The sequence below is a fragment of the Delphinus delphis genome, chromosome 20 (assembly GCF_949987515.2).
Source record: "Delphinus delphis chromosome 20, mDelDel1.2, whole genome shotgun sequence".
NCBI classification, from domain to species: Eukaryota; Metazoa; Chordata; class Mammalia; order Artiodactyla; family Delphinidae; genus Delphinus; species Delphinus delphis.
The window spans coordinates 42,502,191-42,522,673 of NC_082702.1; the positions used below are offsets into that span (position 1 = coordinate 42,502,191).

Genomic DNA, 20,483 nt, shown 5'->3' on the forward strand with positions numbered 1-20,483 from the left:
TTAGTTGCCCTACGGCATGTGGGATCTTAATTCCCTGACCAGGGATCGTACCCGCGTCCCCTGAATTGAAAGGCAGATTCTTTACCACTGGGCCACCAGGGAAGTCCTGAAAGCAGTTGCCGTCTTCCATTGAAGAGCTATGGGGACTTTTCCAAGGCAAAGAAAATGGGATGGGTGAAGAAGAAAGAGATGAAAAACAGACCTTAATTCAGAGTCCTCAGAAGCTACTACTGTGCCCCCCTGTGATTAAGGGGCATAAAGTGCTGGTTGTTGATAGTTTTAAAAAGGGGGTTAGTGTGCTTGGATTTAAAGGAAAGCTCAGTATTTCAAGAAGGGTTCTTGGGGGAAGGTCTGAGTTTAACACACTTCCTACCCAGTTTACAGAGGACCTACTGAAGCAATGAAAACAGTGAGTAGGAGATGTGTTCCACTGCACACAGATTTTTTGACTCATAAAACAGTCTGACAATGTCCCTACAGGGGAAATAAATCTTACCGTTCACCCAGGAAGTGGCCAGAGTTTGGGGAATAGGATTTGGTTCAGAGTTTAAATTTATTATAAGAGCATGAAGTAAGAAAATATGAATTCCCTGTAATATTTGCCTGAGGGGAGTTGAACTTCTACATAGGCAGCTTTAAGAATACCTGAATACTTTCAGTGTATTTTTCTGAAGTTTAGTTTTTGTCCAGGTAACCAGCAAGGCATCTTTTCTTTATTGGTGCATAAGTGTTCTGGCATGACTTTGTTTTCTGATGGAGAGAGTGTATGTTGAATGAGAGTCAGCTTTACTAATGCCCAGTGCTTTTGTTAATAAAATTTATTAACAAATTATAAATAATACAAATTAATAATGTTCTTACTAAGAATTTGTGAGTGTGATGATAGCATCTCTGATACTAACCTGAAATCCTCGGATTATCCAGCTTTAAATTCCTTCCCAATTTAATCCGACTCTTGGTGAAACTGTGATTCTGTCCAAACTTAGGGGAATCTGACCAAGAAGTGTGTTGGTCAGGATGGTTGAATATACACTGTAACGGCAAGTAACTGAGAATTGATTTCCTGAAGACCTTTTAGGAAACCTTTCACAAGAAAATGTGGTTCAGGGAATTCCCTGGCGGTCCAGTGGTTAGGACTCCGTCCTTTCACTGCTGAGGGCCCTGGTTGGGGTCCCATAAGCTGCGTGGTGCACCCAAAAAAAAAAAAATTGTGGTCACTGTTAGTGACCAGACAATTTCCTTTCAGATAACATAAGAGAGAAATGATTGGATGCCATCCTAATAATGGAATTGAGATTTTCATCCTTTACCTTTTTAACGATGATAGTGGGGGGGATGGGGGCATGGGCATGGAAGATATACAACTTGTTAACAAACGCAAGTTCATGCGCCCAATGGACAGTGAGGCCAAACAATACCGAAACATTGGAGTTTGGAGCAGAGAAAGGTTTATTGCAGGGCCATGCAAGGAGATGGGTGGCTTGTGCCCAGCAAACCCTGAACTCCTCGAAGGGTTTCAGCAAAGCACTTTTAAAGGCAAGGTGAGGGAGGGGCATGGTTAGTTGTCTCAGACTTCTTGGTGTTGGAATCCTTTGTTCATGCAGCTAGGTCAAGTCACAGTGCTCCTGTAGGTCAAGTCTCAATGTTCCTGTAAACCTCCAACAAGACAAATGTTACTCTCTGTTCTGCAACTTTTTTTTATCTCTAAATGAATGGACTCTTAAAGGTCAGAGTCTTGAGAATGGGCTATCCTGTATATTTCAGGCTATAGGCAACATTCTTTTACAAAAGGTGTGGAGCCAGCATGACTAAGCACAGGCAACAGAGCACTAAGGTTAAAGTAAAAGAAACTGATCTAATATGGAGTCAGATTTGCTCTTCCCTATTACAAACTGAATAAAGGACAGTTAAAATCCATAGGAGCAAAGGGAATTTAGGTTGAAAAAAAAGTACAGAGATTAATTGAAATTGGAGACTATTTTTTAAGTACTTTCAAAATAGAAAGACCCTGTGTAGTCCATGTTCCAACTAAAGGCTATACATCGAAAGCCAAGGAGCAATGTGTTGGGAAGGGACGTGAATCAAGCTTGGTGCTTTGAACACTGTTTCTGAGAACATCAAAGAAAGCTATTCAGTGGGAGAGGATATGACCCACGTGACCAGGTTGCAGTATCGAGACCCATGGGTAGTTTGATTGAAAAGCCTTTTAATCTCAGCATGAAGAAGATGCTTATAAGGTTCAGAAACCTAACCCCTGCCAGGGATGTGCCGATGAAAGGTCACTTCCAGTATCACTTTCTTGGCATGGGGAGACCAAACCAAGACAGTCGGAAGGCTCAGTCTATATGGGTCAGCAGTTACAGCGGAGAAATGAGAATCCGGGGGCTCGTTTGATTGACGATAGAATCAACCGACTCTGCTACACAAATGGAGGGGAGGGATTTGTATGAATTCTGAGGAGCCATGCAGGTAGGGAGGAGTTGAGAGTTCTCTAAGGAAAGCAGTTAGGCCAGGTCACGGATCAGGGAGGACCCACATGGACATTGAATCCGAGCAGGAGTCCAATTTTAAAAGGAAGAATGTAGATATCAAAAGAAAGGTAATGGAAGAAAGGTCTTGTTCATTTTGGTAACTATTTTTCTAGCTAAGCCAATTGAGAGGGTTCATAGAAGGACACTGAGATTCGCTGGACAATAACAGTGCCCAAAAGACAGCCTTTCATTTCTAGGATCAGCTGGGATCAAAGACAGGATAGACGGGTCTTGTGAAGGCTTGGGAGGAGCCGTCATAACTCTTGAATATAAGCAAAGAGGACTTCACACCGATTTCCTTTCTGGCAGTGCAGGAAGACCACTGTGTCAATTCAAGGCATTTAATTCATGGAATTTTAAGAATTATTCCATCTTCAAATGAAACTATTAGCCAACGTATAATAAAACCAAAGTTTTCTCCTTGCCTCAAATGAAATAGAAAAGAAGCCAGAAGTCGAGACCACTTATAAGATGAAAGTTGTAACAAAAGAATTGTTGGAATAAAGAAAAAATGTGTTTTAGCACCTTTTCTCTCCAACTGCAACAACACATATTTTGTCTTCATTCAAGGGGCAGCCCCACCCACCAATTATGGTCAGTTTTCCAATTAGTGACTGCAAAATGAGCAAAGTTGTTTTATTGGTGCTTTTGTGCCACAAAATTGCCAAGGACAGGAAGGATAGAGCTAATTTCTTAGGAAATGCTGAGGAATTCTCAGCTCCTTAAGTCTTTATTAGGAGCAAATGTTATGAAAGAGTGGCTTGCTACCCTTGCCCGAGGAGCTTCCATATTTCACTACTTACCCTTAAGCCAAGTATCTTTCTCAAGGCTTTCCTTATTTCCAAATTCAGATGAATAAAGAGGGTATCGGATTTGCTGCTTGATTACCCAGCAGACAGGAGGAATTTAGAGAGCTGGTGTGAAATCACAGTATGTTAGCCTTTTTGCTGAAGGGTCCCCACCAGATCCCTACCAGTCTTTTGAGCTGGCAATATCTGTTTACTCTTTTGTCTTTAATTCAGAAGGGCATCGAGAGGGAGAAGAGCTTTAACTTTACCCTGTGTTTATTTTCACCTGGTCAGTTTTGTCAGAAGATTCTGCCCTTTCAATAAAATACTGACTGAAGTGCAAGAATCTTCCTTTTGCAGTGGGAGGAACCCAGGGCACCTGGGCCAAGTCACCAGTATCTGCTTCAACCAGAACCTTGAGCGGGAATACCCAGGAGAGAAAATGTTCTCGAGCCCATTTTAATGGTGTTTATAGCACTCCGGTCCTCAACACAGTAGTTGATCCCTTTTGGAAGGAGGGAGTCTGGAACTACCAGACCTCACTGCTCCCAGGCTAAGCCTCCCAGTGGTGCAAAATGTGCAGCCTCTTCCCATAGATTGTATCTGAGCAGAGGGTTGTGATTAAAATGGAGCCTAGAAATTAACTAGGTGGACTTACTGTAATTTCTCCCCAGTCGTCTTGATCCTATAGGTCCCCCTACCCAGACTCCTGTGCTAGGGAAAGCTGTTCACGTTGAGGTGGGCTTTGGAAAGGCACCTGGCACCTTGTCTGCTGGGTTGTGGGTTCCTTATAAGTTCCAGTTGCCCTTCCTTTTCCTCCTTTCTTCCTTTCAGAGTGACATGGTAAAACTCATGGGCTAGAGAGTCAGAGCTGAGTTTGTTTGTTTGTTTAGATTTTTCTGATGTGGACCATTAAAGAAAAATAACTTTAAAAATATTTATTTATTTGGCTGCGCCGGGTCTTAGTTGCAGCATGTGGGCTCTTTAGTTGAGGCATGTGAACTCTTAGTTGTGGCATGTGGGACCTAGTTCCCTGACCAGGAATCGAACCTGGCCCCCTGCATTGGGAGCATGGAGTCTCAGCCACTGGACCACGAGGGAAGTCCCAATGTGGACCATTTTTAAAGTCTTTATTGAATTTTGTTACAATATTGCTTCTGTTTTATGTTTTGGTTTTTTGGCCACGAGGCACGTGGGATCTTAGTTCCCCAAGCAGGGATCGAACCTGCACCCCCTGCATTGGAAGGTGAAGTCTTAACCACTGGACCACAAGGGAAGTCCCAGAGAGCTGAGTTTAAATGCCATGTAAGAGTTACTTAGCCTCTCTGAGCCTCAGTTCCCTCGATGGTGATGGCATGTGCCACTGTAAAGGATGAAGGCAGGACTGAATCAAGTAAAGATGAGCCTGCAGCTCATTGTGGACATTCAGTGGGTGATGGTTACCCCCTTCCCATCTTTGCCTTAGAAACCTTGCGTATACCTGTATCTGAATTAACCTCAGAGGGGCTTATCAATGCAGTCCACTGATCAGACGTGAGAAATGGTATCGAATAAAGCTTATGTCTATTTGAGTAGACACACCAGGCTTAGTAACAGAAGTTAGGACATTTATTTCAGTGTACAGTCAACTCTGCTATAACATATGTGTTCCTAGAAACCACCACGCTATGCCAAATCATGCAGTTAAAAACCACAGGGCTTACGGGGAAAAATGGATTAGGGGTGTAACAGTCAAAAATTTGTCAGTGACACAAATAGGAACCTAATAACGATGGTAGCATGGTTTTACACATGTTAAATGGCTGAGATCATAACACTACAATACATATGGCACATTTCCATGAGAAGACCTGAAGTTTGCTTGTGGAAGCAGGTGTTGGAAAGGTTGGAGCTTGTGAGTGTTGTCATGAAGTGGTACAAAGAGGTTTTTCTGAAATCAGATGGGAGATGTAACACCAGATGTGGGTGAGTATGGTGTGTAACATGCAGTAAAGTGAGGTAGCCGGCAGATGAGTATGGGTTTTGTGTATTTCTACACGACTGGGTTTAGCTGGGGGAAGTCTTCTGTGTTCAACTAGTGTGTTTTGAAGGCCAATTCATGCAAAGCAAACCCAAAATTCATAGTACGTTCCCTTATGTGTCAATCACATTGGCATACATTTGTGTTTTTAAAACAAGCATTTCCGTAGGACTGTACTAGCTTCCTGGCAGAGGTCACCTTCCCCTAGGCAGTACCCAAAAGTAGAAGTAAATAAAATCAATGTAAAACATAAAGGCTAACGGGACCATTAACATCCTTCATAAAATGGTAATCATTTTATAAACATAAATCTTTGCATCCCATATATGTAGGTTACTGTATTCTAGGGAAGTGGAGTTATTGTCAGATTGCATTGAATGTGAGAATAACACGAGTGTGGGGACGGGTGGTCTTTGGCTGTATTTTGTAGTGATTTTGTCTTTGTCTTAACTCTTTGGATCATCTGCTACCTTGTTGTTCTGCCCTTAGCACAGATGAGCCACCGTCAGCACCCTGATCTCATAGTAACCCACACACAGACTGAGGGGTAGAGCAGCCAATAAATAGCAGTATGCTATGTTTCTTGATTCATCCAGATCTCTTTTAAAGATCCTCTGTAAATGAATCCTGTATTTTAAAAAGAAATGTGATCATGAATATATATGATTCTAGGAGAACAGGGATAGTCATATAATTTGTGACTTTAGAAGGTAGTAGGCTACAAGCACTGGAGGGTCCACGGATGAGCTTTAGGAGAGGTCCAGGAATCCCAGAAATTGCACACACATTTTTGTTGGTGAGTGCATTTTGGAAGCTTTCATCCATTCCTAAAGGGCTCTTTGATCCCAAAATGACCAAGAGACCGTGATTCACAAAAATCCATGGCAATGTAGATTCATATGGGTTGTTTAGGGAATTTAGCGTGATCTATGGGTTATCTAGTACTTTGAATCCATAAAGGGAAACTGTTATAGTTTTTTCAAGAAGCAGACGTGGGTGCCACCATCAGTGACAACGTGGAGCTTGTCTGACCAGCGGGTTGGTCTTGCATGTCGACTTTGATGTTACCTCTCACATTAGCCTAATAGTAGTGAATGACTCCTTTGAGCAAGGGCATATGCCTTTCACCGGTGTGTCTCATGCCTCCCTTGACTTTATTTTGCAGATGGGAGCAGCGAGAGCTCCCCAACGGGCGTGTCTATTATGTTGACCACAATACCAAGACCACCACCTGGGAGCGGCCTCTTCCTCCAGGGTAAGGCTTGAACCAGTAAGACCCGAGGCTCTAGAACTGGCACCAAGAGTCCCCCATCAGCTTCTCCACCACTCACTGCCATGGCCATCTCTTTATTTTCCCCCACTCTCCTCCTTTCTCTCTTTATTTTCCCCTCCTCCGACAGTCATCCCCTTCTGCATTCTCTGCTCTCTCTTTCTACTTTCCCTTCTTCCTACATGTGTTGTATTGGCCATGGGCTTTCTTAAGTGGTATTCAGAACCCCCATGGATATTGGGTTCTGGAGGAAGGAGGGTTGGGGAGACCTCCAGTGCCCTTGGTGTCTCACTGGCCTCAGTCATTTCACCTACAGAAATATCCTGTAGGGCCCGATTTTCAGTTTCTTTCTGCAGAGGTAGCAAAGTCCAGGGACATTTATCCTGGGTTCCTTGATTGCCTTTCCTACTCACTTACTTTAATTCTGCTCTCATTTCCTAGGACAGACTAGGAACATTTAGAACATCTCTGGGGGAAAAAAGAGCACAAGGAAGCCAAGATAGGGAGGGTGTTGATGCATTTCATAGCGCCCTGTGTCCAACCAGCCCCTGGAGACAGTGTGCTTCTCGTTCAGCGGGCTTTGCGAGAACGCAGCTAAGTTCTCCAAAACCAGAGGATGAGTGAGGCTTCCAAGTGAGGGAAGAGTGTCCAAGTTCAAGGAGAAGGGGTTTGGTTCCCTGTCTGCCAGGGACAGAAAGCTCTTTCCACATGCGTCTCCCAGTCCTGAGAGCTTTCGAAAGGGAATGCATTCTGCTCTCAGGAAAGAATCACCTCCCAGTAAAGCAGCCATGAAGGGCTCCTACATAGAACGTGAATGCTGACTTGCCCCTCCGAAGCTTGTGGAGGGAGAGGATGTCAGAGGTGGGCGTATCGGGAGAACCCCCGTGCTCTGTTTTGTTCACCTGTCAGGCGTGTGCCGGGCAAATATCACCTCACTTTCCAGTCCTACAAGTTTCCACGGATGGGCTGCTTTTGGTTTCAGTTTTCCAGTAGAATGCTTTTGTGTTTTCCTTTTCTTCCTTACCGTTCTGGAAATCACACTCATAATCCGCCTCCTTAGTTCTCACTCTGTTTCTCCTTTTACTTTAAGTCCAGGGAACTTACCAAAGATAAACATCGACTTCTTAGAAAAAAATTAAAACATTTTATTATGGAAATTATAGAAATTTTCATATTGAATTTTTCAAATATGTGGGACAAAGAATGCCCACACACTCAACACCTACGTTCAATAATTATCAACTCATGGCCACTCTTGTTTCATCTATACCAGCGGTTGGCAAACTGTGGGCCTGTGGACAAAATCCAGCCTGCCACCTGTTTTGTAAATAAAGTTTTATTGGAACACAGCCCCTCTCATTTGTTTACTTATTGTCTATGGCTGCTTTTGTGCTCATTGGCCGAGTTGAGTAATTGTGATACAGACTGTAAAGCCTGCAAAGACTGAAATATTTACTTTTCGGCTCTTGGTAGAAAACATTTGCCACCTCCTGCTGTGTAATCCTCACTCACCCCTCCCCCACCCCTGTTCTAGATCATTTTGAAGCAGATCCCAGACATCGTATCATTTTATCCAAATTTCAGTACATATTTCTAAAAAGTGTTCTCTTATTAAAAGTGAAAACACTATATTATTAACAGTATTTACCTACCACTATCAAACCCAGTGAGTAGTCAGATTTCTCCAGTTGTCTCACAAATTAATCATCAACTTTTAACAGGACACATTGCACACTTGTACTTTGTGAATTTATAGCATGTATATATTTTTTTGTCTGTCTTTTTTGTTTTGAACTTTTGAATTTATTTTATATATTTTTTATACAGCAGGTTCTTATTAGTTATCCATTTTATACATATTAGTGTATATATGTCAGTCCCAATCTCCCAATTCATCACACCACCACCACCACCACCACCACCACCACCACTTTCCCCCCTTGGTGTCCATACATTTGTTCTCTACATCTGTGCCTCTATTTCTGCCCTGCAAACTGGTTCATCTGTACCATTTTTCTAGGTTCCACATATATACATTAATATGCGATATTTGTTTTTCTCTTTCTGACTTACTTCACTCTGTATGACAGTCTCTAGATCCGTCCACATCGCTACAAATGACCCAATTTCGTTCCTTTTTATGGCTGAGTAATATTCTATTGTATATATGTACCACATCTTCTTGATCCTTTCGTCTGTCGATGGGCATTTAGGTTGCTTCCATGACCTGGCTATTGTAAATAGTGCTGCAATGAACATTGGGATGCATGAGTCTTTTTGAATTATGGTTTTCTCTGGGTATATGCCCAGGAGTGGGATTGCAGGCTCATATGGTAATTCTGTTTTTCGTTTTTTAAGGAACCTCCATACTGTTCTCCATAGTGGCTGTATCAATTTACATTCCCACCAACAGTGCAAGAGGGTTCCCTTTTCTCCACAACCTCTCCAGCATTTGTTGTTTGTAGATTTTCTGATGATGCCCATTCTAACTGGTGTGAGGTGATACCTCATTGTAGTTTTAATTTGCATTTCTCTAATGATTAGTGATGTTGAGCATCTTTTCCTGTGCTCATGGGCATCTGTATGTCTTCTTTAGAGAAATGTCTGTTTAGGTCTTCTGTGCATTTTTTGATTGGGTTGTTTGTTTTTTTAATATTGAGCTGCACGAGCTGTTTATATATTTTGGAGATTAATCCTTTGTCCGTTGATTCATTTGCAAATATTTTCTCCCATTCTGAGGGTTGTCTTTTCATCTTGTTTGTAGTTTCCTTTGCTTTGAAAAAGCTTTTAAATTTCACTAGGTCCCATTTGTTAATTTTTTATTTTTATTTCCACTACTCTAGGAGGTGGATCAAAAAGAATCTTGCTGTGATTTATGTCAAAGGGTGTTTGTTCTTCCTATGTTTTCCTCTAAGAGTTTTATAGTGTCTGGTCTTACATTTAAGTCTCTAATCCATTTTTAGTTTATTTTTGTGTATGGTGTTAGGGCATGTTCTAATTTCATTCGTTTACGTGTAGCTCTCCAGTTTTCCCAGCACCACTTATTGAAGAGACTGTCTTTTCTCCATTGTATATCCTTGCCTCCTTTGTCATAGATTAGTTGACCATAGGTGCGTGGGTTTATCTCTGGGTTTTCTGTCCTATTCCATTGATCTGTATTTCTGTTTTTGTGCCAGTACCATGTTGTCTTGATTACTGTAGCTTTGTAGTATAGTCTGAAGTCAGGGCATCTGGTTCCTCCAGCTCCGTTTTTTTCCCTCAAGACTGCTTTGGCAATTCGGGGTCTTTTGTGTCTCCATACAAATTTTAAGATTTTTTGTTCTAGTTCTGTAAAAATAGCCACTGGTAATTTGATAGGGATTGCATTGAATCTGTAGATTGCTTTGGGTAGTATAGTCATTTTCACAATATTGATTTTTCCAATCCAAATCCATCTGCAAACAGTGACAATTTTGCCTCTTCTTTTCCAATTTGTATTCCTTTTATTTCTTTTTCTTCTCTGACTGCCATGGCTAGGACTTCCAAAACTATGTTGAATAATAGTGGCGAGAGTGGATATCCTTGTCTTGTCCCTGATCTTAGAGGAAATGCTTTCACTTTTTCACCATTGGGAATGATGTTTGCTGTGGGTTTGTCGTATATGGCCTTTATTATGTTGAGGTAGTTTCCCTCTATGCCCACTTTCTGGAGAGTTTTTATCATAAATGGGTGTTGAATTTTGTCAGAAGCTTTTTCTGCATCTATTGAGATGATCATATGGTTTTTCTGCTTCAATTTGTTAATATGGTGTATCACATTGATTGACTTGTGTATATTGAAGAATCCTTGCATCTGTGGGATAAATCCCACTTGATCATGGTGTATGATCCTTTTAATGTGCTGTTGGAATCTGTTTGCTAGTATTTTGTTGAGGACTTTTGCATCTATATTCACCAGTGATATTGGCCTGTAATTTTCTTTTTTTGTAATACCTTTGTCTGGTTTTGGTATCAGGGTGATGATGGCCTCATATAATGAGTTTGGGATTGTTCCTTCTTCTGCAATATTTTGAGAAGGATGGGTGTTAGCTCTTCTCTAAATGTTTGGTAGAATTCACCTGTGAAGCCATCTGGTCCTGGACTTTTGTTTGTTGGAAGATTTTTAATTACGGTTTCAATTTCATTACTTGTGATTGGTCTGTTCATGTTTTCTATTTCTTCCTGGTTCAGTCTTGGAAGCTTATACTTTTCTAAGAATTTGTCCATTTCTCCAGGTTGTCCATTTTATTGGCATAGAGTTGCTTGTAGTAGTCTCTTAGGATGCTTTGTATTTCTGCGGTGTCTGTTGTAACTTCTCCTTTTTCATTTCTAATTTTATTGATTTGATTCCTCTCCCTCTTTTTCTTGATAAGTCTGGCTAAAGGTTTATCAATTTTGTTTATCTTCTCAAAGAACCAGCTTTTAGTTTTATTGATCTTTGCTATTGTTTTCTTTGTTTCTTTTTCACTTATTTCTGCTCTGATCTTTATGATTTCTTTCCTTCTACTAACTTTGGGTTTTGTTTGTTCTTCTTTCTCTAGTTCCTTTAGGTGTAAGGTTAGATTGTTTGAGATTTTTCTTGTTTCTTGAGGTAGGCTCGTATTGCTATAAACTTCCCTCTTAGAACTGCTTTTGCTGCATCCCATAGGTTTTGGATCATTGTGTTTTTGTTGTAATTTGTCTCTAGGTATTTTTGATTTCCTCTTTCATTTCTTCAGTGATCTCTTGGTTATTTAGTAATGTATTGTTTAGCCTCCATGTGTTTGTGTTTTTTACGTTGTTTTCCCTGTAATTGATTTCTAATCTCATAGCGAGCATTGTGGTCGGAAAAGATGGTTGATATGATTTCAATTTTCTTAAATTTACTGAGGCTTGATTTGTGACCCAAGATGTGATGTCTCCTGGAGAATGTTCTGTGTGCACTTGAGAAGAAAGTGTAATCTGTTTTTGGATGGAATGTCCTATAAATATCAATTAAATCTATCTGGTCTATTGTGTCATTTAAAGCTTGTGTTTCCTTATTAATTTCTGTCTGGTTGATCTCTCCATTGGTGTAAGTTAGGTGTTAAAATCCCCCACTATTATTGTGTTGCTGTCAATTTCCTCTTTTATAGCTGTTAGCAGTTGCCTTATGTATTGAAGTGCTCCTATGTTGGGTGCATATATATTTATAATTGTTATATCTTCTTCTGGATTGGTCCCTTGATCATTACGTAGTGTCCTTCCTTGTCTCTTGTAACATTCTTTATTTTAAAGTCTATTTTATCTGATATGAGTATTGCTACTCCAGCTTTCTTTTGATTTCCATTCGCATGGAATATCTTTTTCCATCCCCTCACTTTCAGTCTGTATGTGTCCCTAGGTCTGAAGTGGGTCTCTTGTAGACAGCATATATATGGGTCTTGTATTTGTATCCATTCAGCGAGCCTGTGTCTTTTGTTTGGAGCACTTAATCCATTCATGTTTAAGGTAATTATTGATATGTATGTCCCTATTACCATTTTCTTAACTGTTATGGGTTTGTTTTTGTAGGTCCTTTTCTTCTCTTGTGTTTCCCACTTAGAGAAGTTCCTTTAGCATTTGTTGTAGAGCTGGGTTGGTGGTGCTGAATTCTCTTAGCTTTTGCTTGTCTGTAAAGCTTTTTATTTCTCCATTGAATCTGAATGAGATCCTTACTGGGTAGCGTAATCTTGGCTGCAGGTTCTTCCCTTTCATCACTTTAAATGTATCGTGCCACTCCCTTCTGGATTGTAGAGTTTCTGCTGAGAGATCAGCTGTTAACCTTATGGGAGTTACCTTGAATGTTATTTGTCATTTTTCCCTTGTTGCTTTCAGTAATTTTTCTTTGTCTTTAATTTTTGTCAGTTTGATTACTATGTGTCTTGGTGTGTTTCTCCTTGGGTTTATCCTGCCTGGGACTCCCTGCACTTCCTGGACTTGGGTGGGTATTACTTTTCCCATGTTAGGGAAGTTTTTGACTATAATCTCTTCAAATATTTTCTCGGGTCCTTTCTCTCTCTCTTCTCCTTCTGGGACCCCTATAATGTGAATGTTGGTGTGTTTAATGTTGTCCCAGAGGTTATCTTGGGCTGTCTTCATTTCTTTTCATTCCTTTTTTCTTTATTCTGTGCCACGGCAGTGAATTCCACCATTCTGTCTTCCAGGTGACGTGTCTGTTCTTCTGCCTCAGTTATTCTGCTATTGATTCCTTCTAGTATAGTTTTCATTTCAGTTATTGTATTGTTCATCTCTGTTTGTTCTTTAATTCTTCTAGGTCTTTGTTAAACATTTCTTGCATCTTCTCGATCTTTGCCTCCATTCTTTTCCCGAGGTCCTGGATCATCTTCACTATCATTATTCTGAATTCTTTTTCTGGAAGGTTGCCTATCTCTACTTCATTTAATTGTTTTTCTGGGGTTTTATGTTGTTCCTTCATCTGGTATATAGTCCTCTGCCTTTTCATTTTGTCTCTATTTCTGTGAATGTGGTTTTCCTTCCACAGCCTGCAGAATTGTAGTTCTTCTTGCTTCTGCTGTCTGCCCTCTGGTGGATGAGGCTATCTAAGAGGCTTGTGCAAGCTTCTTGATGGGCAGGACTGGTGGTGGGTAGAGCTGGGTGTTGCTCTGGTGGGCAGAGCTCAGTAAAACTTTAGTCTGCTTGTCTGCTGATGGGTGGGGCTGAGTTCCCTCCCTGTTGGTTGTTTGGCCCGAGGCGACCCAGCACTGGAGTCTACAGGCTCTTTCGTGGGGCTAATGGCGGACTCTGGGAGGGCTCACTCCAAGGAGTACTTCCCAGAACTTCTGCTGCCAGTGTCCCCCTGTCCCCACGGTGAGCCACAGCCACCCCCGGCCTCTGCAGGAGACCCTCCAACACCAGCAGGTAGGTCTGGTTCAGTCTCCTATGGGGTCACTGCTCCTTATCCTGGGTCCTGATGTGCACACTACTTTGTGTGTGCCCTCCAAAAGTGGAGTCTCTGTTTCCCCCAGTCCTGCCGAAGTCCTGCAGTCAAATCCCGCTAGCCTTCAAAGTCTGATTCTCTAGGAATTCCTCCTGTTATCAGACCCCCAGATTGGGAAGCCTGACATGGGGCTCAGAACCTTCACTCCAGTGGGTGGACTTCTGTGGTATAATTGTTCTCCAGTCTGTGAGTCACCCACTCAGCAGTTATGGGACTTGATTTTATTGTGATTGTGCCCCTCCTACTATCTCATTGCGGCTTCTCCTTTGTCTTTGGATGTGGGGTATCTTTTTTGGTGAGTTCCAGTGTCTTTCTGTCGATGATTGTTCAGCAGTTAGTTGTGATTCCAGTGCTCTCGCAAGAGGGAGTGAGCGCACGTTCTTCTGCTCCGCCATCTTGAACCAATCTCCCTATGACACATATATTTAAAAGTGGTGGTAACTCCGTAAGTGTGCTGGTTGCTTGCCTGTTAACCTCTCTGGTCTATAAGTTATTTAGACCTTGACCTGGTGAACGTTTGAATGGAATCTAAATGAAGATATTTAATGGTATCTTCTAAGAATGGCTGAGGATTTACTCTTCTTAAATATTGAGGTGGAATACTAGACCCAGCTTTCTTATTTTCAGGATAGTTTTAATGTTTTATTGTGAGATGGCTCAGCTCTGCACCCCCTGTAGCCTATGAGTTCTTCCTGAGTTTTAGGCCCAGACCTTAAAGCCCCTGGCACTTAGTTTTGCTATGTAATAGGGAACCCAGAGAGAACAGAATGCTCAAGCTTTCATTGCTAATTAATGGGAGAAGTTCCACCCTGGGGAAGTATTACCATGGTGAGAGCAACCTTGAAACTATAGATGGAGCCATTATATCAGCAGACCTAGACATCCAGGAGCGAGATTGAACCAAAGGATTCAGTTTATCATGGCCATCCCCTTCTGTCCCACACATGGGACACTTGTATGAAGACCAGTTGTTTTATCCAGGAGAAAAAAGTATTGGACCTGGTAGTTAAGGATGAATGCAGTAATTTGCTGTTTAGTCCCTTTTAGATGGTTCTCAAACTTGAGGTGAGCAGGGAGAGTGATCACCATAGAGCATGGTATTGGGGAGGCCTCACAGGGGGCTTAGACTTGGTCTTTAGGAAAGGCTGAGGGGTGGACTTCAGTGAGAAGAGGAAGGTGATCCAGGTTGGGAGAACAGTGTGAATGTAGAAGCTGTGTTTAGGGAATGATGCATGGAGCAGTTTTGCTGGAGTGGAGGGTTTGTGTGAAACAAAGATGCTCCAAGTGTGTACAGCAAGGCCCCTGGGTTTGGTGCAGATGCCCCCTGGAACCAAACAACATGAAAGGGCTGACCTGGCCTCCAACCACTGCTCTGTTTTTGTAGATTGTGATTCTGCGTAAGATTTTACCTGCAACCAAGGGTGTGATTATGCTGCTTAGAAGTTTGAAATTCACCAGTGCAGAGGACTTCTAGTTAAACATATGGATCGAACATGTGTTTATTTCCATTCCTTCCTGAAAACCCACTAAAATAGCAATAAAGGTTATAAAAAAGTATAATGATAAAGGAATGGGAGAGGAGAAAAAGCATATGGGAGATTGTAATCAGAGTTTAGTTGCTGATGGATAAATGGCAGAGTTGCGAAAGCTGAAACCCAAGCTTCCGGTGTGGGGTTTCCACCCGGAAGGCAGCCAATTTGCACCATGGAGCCCTGGAAAGCCTCAGCGATCAGAAACATATGGGGTGTGTGTGTGAATGTGTATGTGTATGTGTAACGAGACAAAAAACTTGGAAGTTTAAAATTTGTGCAGGGAGCAGCTAGGTTTCTAGTTGTCAGCCATCGCTCCCAACCCTCTGCCATGTGTATGTGTGCACACACAGACGTGCACACACACACATGTTCACATACACGCACGTGAGTACTGCTAGCCTAAGAAGTTCCTGGGAGAGTAGTACCAGTGTGGAGAACACAGCCATAGCCGAAGGCAGAGATGAACTCAGGAAAAAAGGATTAAGTGAGGATGCTGTCTCCAGGGTAAAGACAGGAAGGTTTTTTTTGCTGGGGAAAGTGACCAGTCTAAGGGAAGAAAACTATAGATTGTGATATTTGGGGATCTTCTAGTGAAACAGCTGAGTGAATCCAGAAATCAACTTTTAGACATTTTAACACTCAGGTGTGAGGGTTGATATAAAGGTATCTTCGGACATTCAGGGTTTCAAAAAATTAACTTTGATGCATCCTTTCTCAGAAACTCCTAGACGATTTCTTCTACCAGACAAGAGGAAACAGAGAAAGAAGTCCTGAGATGCAGGACACAGGAGACTCTGTTCAGGGGCCAAGAGGAGGGTGAGGGAAGATGACTCAGGGCAGGAATGTAGAGCAGGCAGGCCTGGAGGACAGCTGTCCACGCTGGACAAAGGGTGCCTGGAGAAATGAGGCCCAGAGTTAAGTGATCCTGTGAGGCCACCAGCCCTGTCAGAATCTGGGGGTGAATTTGTGATAGGTCCTTGAAAACCAAGCAGAATAAAACACGCAGTTCTTAACTCTAGAGAAACAGAAAAAAGGTGTACAAGTAAGCAAATGTATGTATAGTATTCTACAAAGTCATAATCCAAACTCTGAATATTGAGTTAATGTTGGTTTTCTAAATTGGGAGGATGGGGGAGGAGAGAGCCTTGTGTGTGTTGGGGGGTGGAGTACAAGAACTAAATCCTCAGCTTTGCTAGTGGAAAGTCCATAAGTCATATCTAATTTGGCAGAACTCAAGAAATTACGGAGTAAGCATTTGTTTAGAAGTACGACTGTCAATAGAAGAAGCAGTCAAGAGCTGAAAGTAGTTGTTGCCTCTGGGGAGCAGAAATCAGCAGTGGGGAGAAGGAGGGCGGGAGACACTGCTTTTCATTGTATCTCCTGTAGTACTGTTTGTGTTTCAAACCATAGGTACATGATTCCTTTGCTAACAAATAAAAATAAATAAAAATCACTGGTTGGGAGAATTTATGAGAAAGGTGGGAAGGTTCCAGATTATTGTGAGCCTTGCATACTGATTCAAGGTTTTGACTCGAGCCTGACATAAGGAGTCGGTCTGCTGGGGTTACCCTGATGGCGGTTTATTGGCTGGATTGGATAAGGAGATTAGTTCAGAGACAGTTGGACGTAGAAATGGAAAGTCCAGGGCAGGGAGACGAAATAAACAGAAGCCCTCGGGCTGAGTGGCTTACTGACATCTGTAGGAAAGGAAGAGTCGGGAATGATGGTGTTGTTTTATCCCTGGGAGGAGGACTGATGCAGGGAGGACGGGGAAAGGCTCAGGTTTGGGGCGAGAGGGATGGCGTTTAGTGGAATCCAAAGTGGCAGCAGGTCAGGACGGCAAGGCAGTCCAGCAAGCGGAATTCAGACGCAGTCTGTGAACAGGGACTGGGAACTACTTGAGGAGAAGCCATTTTTAGGGAGGCTTTGAGTTTGAAAGAATTGTTGAAGAGGTGGCAACAAAAGTCAGCTAGGAGGCTAACCCTGAAAGCTGAGGAAAGTATCAGACCAAAGCGCCATAGTCATGTGGATAAGATCAGAATTCAGAGATGGAATGACAAGGTAGTTAGGGAACAAAGACCCTCCAACACTTTGGAATCGTACAGTGTAATCCATTTTGGGTTCCTTTTGCATTGGGTTAACCTCGTTTTCTTCAGGGATATCTCTCTCTTATTTTTTTAAAACTCCTTTTCTCCCCCTTCCCCTTTCAAATTTATAATGGAAAATTCAGGCATACAGCAAATTTGAGAGAATAGCAATGAATCCCTTGTAACCATTGCCTGGTTCTAACAGTTAATATTTTGTTTTATCTGATCTTCCCACTTTTCAGGGGAGGGGACCAATGAATTGTAAAGCAAATCCCAGTCATCATATCCTTGGATCCATAAATACATCACATACACCTCTAACAGATGAGTGTTTTGTTTTAAACATAACCAAAATGCCATTATCCCACCCAACACAATTAACAATATTTCCTTACTTATGTCATGCGCAGTCTGTGTTGCGTTTTCCCCAGTTGTCTTAAAAATGTTTTCACGCTTGATTTGTTTGAATCAGATCCAAACTCAAAATCAACACATTGCTTTTGGCTGATCTCATAAGTCTCTCTTATTCTATAAGTTCCCCCACCCTTTCTTGTTTTCTTCTGGCTCTTTATTTGTTGAAGATCCTGGGCATCTGTCTTGTAGAATTTCTCACATTCTGGATGTGGCTGATTGTGACTCCTGGTGTTGTGTTACATGTTCCTTTATTCCTTATCTTTCCTGGTAAACTGGTCGTTAGATATGGAGGCTTAATTAGATTCAGATTCATTTTTGAAAATTGAAATATAATTTACACACAGTGAGATAAACAGATCTTAGTTATACAGTTCACTGAGCTTTGACAAATGCATACACTTATGTAACTCACACTCCATCAAAATGTAAAATATTTCTATCACCCTGCGGAGTTCCCTTTCTTACTTACTTTTGATCACTTCTTCCATGTGTATGTGGAAATCAAGTTACACCTACCAAGCACAGCTGAGGATTTTTACTCTCTGCTCTAGCCCTGCCTTGCCCATGGATATTCTAGGGCCAACTTTGGAAAGATTGCTTCCTCAACAAAAGATAATGTGGAGAGTCCTGCTGTCATTTGCACCAACTCTTCTTCTCGTGGTCATGCAACGTATTTTCACTGGCACCTTATATCAGGATAATTTCAGTTTCAAGGAACAAAAATTGGGATCCTAATTGGCTTGAATAATGAAGAGAATTCACTGCCTCATGTGACTAAAAATTCTAGATGTAGATCCTGGTTTCAAGTGAACCATGATCCAGTGGCTCAACAGTATCCCCGAGACTGGCTTTTTTCCCCCATTTTTCTGCTCTGCCATCTACTGGGTCAACTTCATATTGTGTTTGGGTCCAAGATGGCAGCCAGTCCCAGGACTGCATACTTTCTCAGTCATACCCAGCAAAGAAGAGAGACTATAGTCTTCCCACCATAACTAGCAGAAGCCGTGAGATTCATCCTGATGGGCTCAGCATAGGTCACTTGCCCACTTCTGGTCCAGTCAACACTTCAACTCCAGGGTTGGGAGTACAGTCAGGTGCCCCAGAGCCACTTGGATCTCTGACATGGAAATCAGGAGCTGTTGGTAAAGAGGGATGGGTTGCTGGTGGGGGCAACCACAGATGTCTGCTAGGAGCATCTAAGCCCTAGAAGCCTCCGTGACTGGAGCTCACCTGGCTGTGCCTTCCCGGAGGAGCCAAACTCCTGTGCCAGACCCCACACCAGACCCTTCCTCACCCTCCTCCTTGCCAGCCATCCTGAGATTTCTCTAGCATTTGAGCGGAGGGGTGAGGCGGTCACTATATTCATTCTGAGCTTGATGTTTGCAGCTGGGAGAAACGCACAGACCCCCGAGGCAGGTTCTACTACGTGGACCACAACACTCGGACCACCACCTGGCAGCGCCCCACGGCCGAGTACGTGCGGAGCTATGAGCAGTGGCAGTCCCAGCGCAACCAGCTCCAGGGCGCCATGCAGCACTTCAGCCAAAGATTCCTCTACCAGGTGAGCGGCTGGGGGCCAGCCACGAGGGAGGGGAGCCTCCCAGCGGCCACGCACATTCTCCGTCGACCTGTTTGGCGAGCAGGGAAAATGGTGGCTAGAAATGTCAGTGCTCTGACACTGGAGGTTTTACTCATCACAGTGAAATTCCTCAAACTCCAGTGTTTCTAACTTAGTGACTCAATGTCCACCTTCTGTGTTTATGGACTCAGTATGTGTATCTGAAACTGAATTCCCCCATCTTTCTTCCAGGACTGGATTTCTCTTCTGGTCCCTCCATCCAAGTCCATTTACCCAGACTTGAGACCTGAAGATTGCTGTGACCTCTCCCATACCTTGCCTTTTCAAATCAAAGCAGTCACCCAAATTCTTCCCTTTCTATTGCTGCTACTGGTTTTCTTTAGATGTTTATTATCTGACAGGTTCTGAAGGATGGAGGGACCTTAAAGTTCATCTGGATTTGGGGTGGGCAAACTATGGCCTTTGGGCCAAACGGGCCCCCAGCTAGTTTTGTAAATAAAGTTTTATCGGAACACAAGCACACCCCATAGTGTGGGTATTGACTGTGGCTGCTTTCATGCTACAATGGCAGAGTTGAGTAGCCACAACAAAGACTAGGTGGCCCATAAAGCCTAAAATGTTGTGGCCCTTTACAGAAAAAGTGTATTGACCCCCGGTCTAAATCAGCCTCCTTCTATCTGATTCCTGATTTTCCTCTGTCCTTCCCACCTGAATGATTAAGGCAGCCTTGGAATTGTCTCTTTGCTGTCATTCTCTCTCCTCCAATCTGTACTGCCTGTTTCTAGCAGAGCAGTCTTCAAATATCACTGTCATTTTGTCACTTTTTTTTTTCTTTTTAACTTTTTGGCCGTGCCACGCAGCTGTGGGATCTTAGTTTCCGAACCAGGGATCAAACCTGGGTCCCCTGCAGTGGAAGCTCGGAGTCCTAACCACTGGACCACCAGGGAATTCCCCGTTTTGTCACTTTTAAAAAAAATCACTGTGGAAGATTTAAGGAATGGGGCTTTGCTCTACATTATTAATCACTGGCTCAAAGCCTTCTGTGGTCATTACCTACAGAATAACATTTAAACCTTCTAGTCCTGAAGTCAGAGTGTTGTGGTCCCAAATTAACTGTCTAATGGTCTCCCATACTGGGTCCCTTTAGGAACCTTCCTTCCTGGGTCTCTGTCTCATTAGAGCCCCTACCAGCAGCCTGGTGCTTGGTGGGGAGCCCAGCCACACAGCTTCTTTGGCAGAGAGAAGTGGTATTCCCAAGTGGGAACTCTGATTACATTTTCTCAGAGC

The 20,483-nt window shown here is 42.6% G+C and overlaps 1 protein-coding gene across 2 annotated transcripts in view; it reads left to right on the forward strand.

The window, feature by feature from the left end:
* WWP2 (WW domain containing E3 ubiquitin protein ligase 2) overlaps positions 1-20,483 on the forward strand; it is a 145,190-nt gene that overhangs the window by 104,771 nt on the left and 19,936 nt on the right. For both annotated transcript variants that reach the window (XM_060000151.1, XM_060000152.1), the window contains exons 9-10: positions 6,505-6,594; positions 19,004-19,178. In XM_060000151.1, the coding sequence (XP_059856134.1) occupies positions 6,505-6,594; positions 19,004-19,178 (265 nt within the window). The remainder of the gene's footprint in view (positions 1-6,504; positions 6,595-19,003; positions 19,179-20,483) is intronic.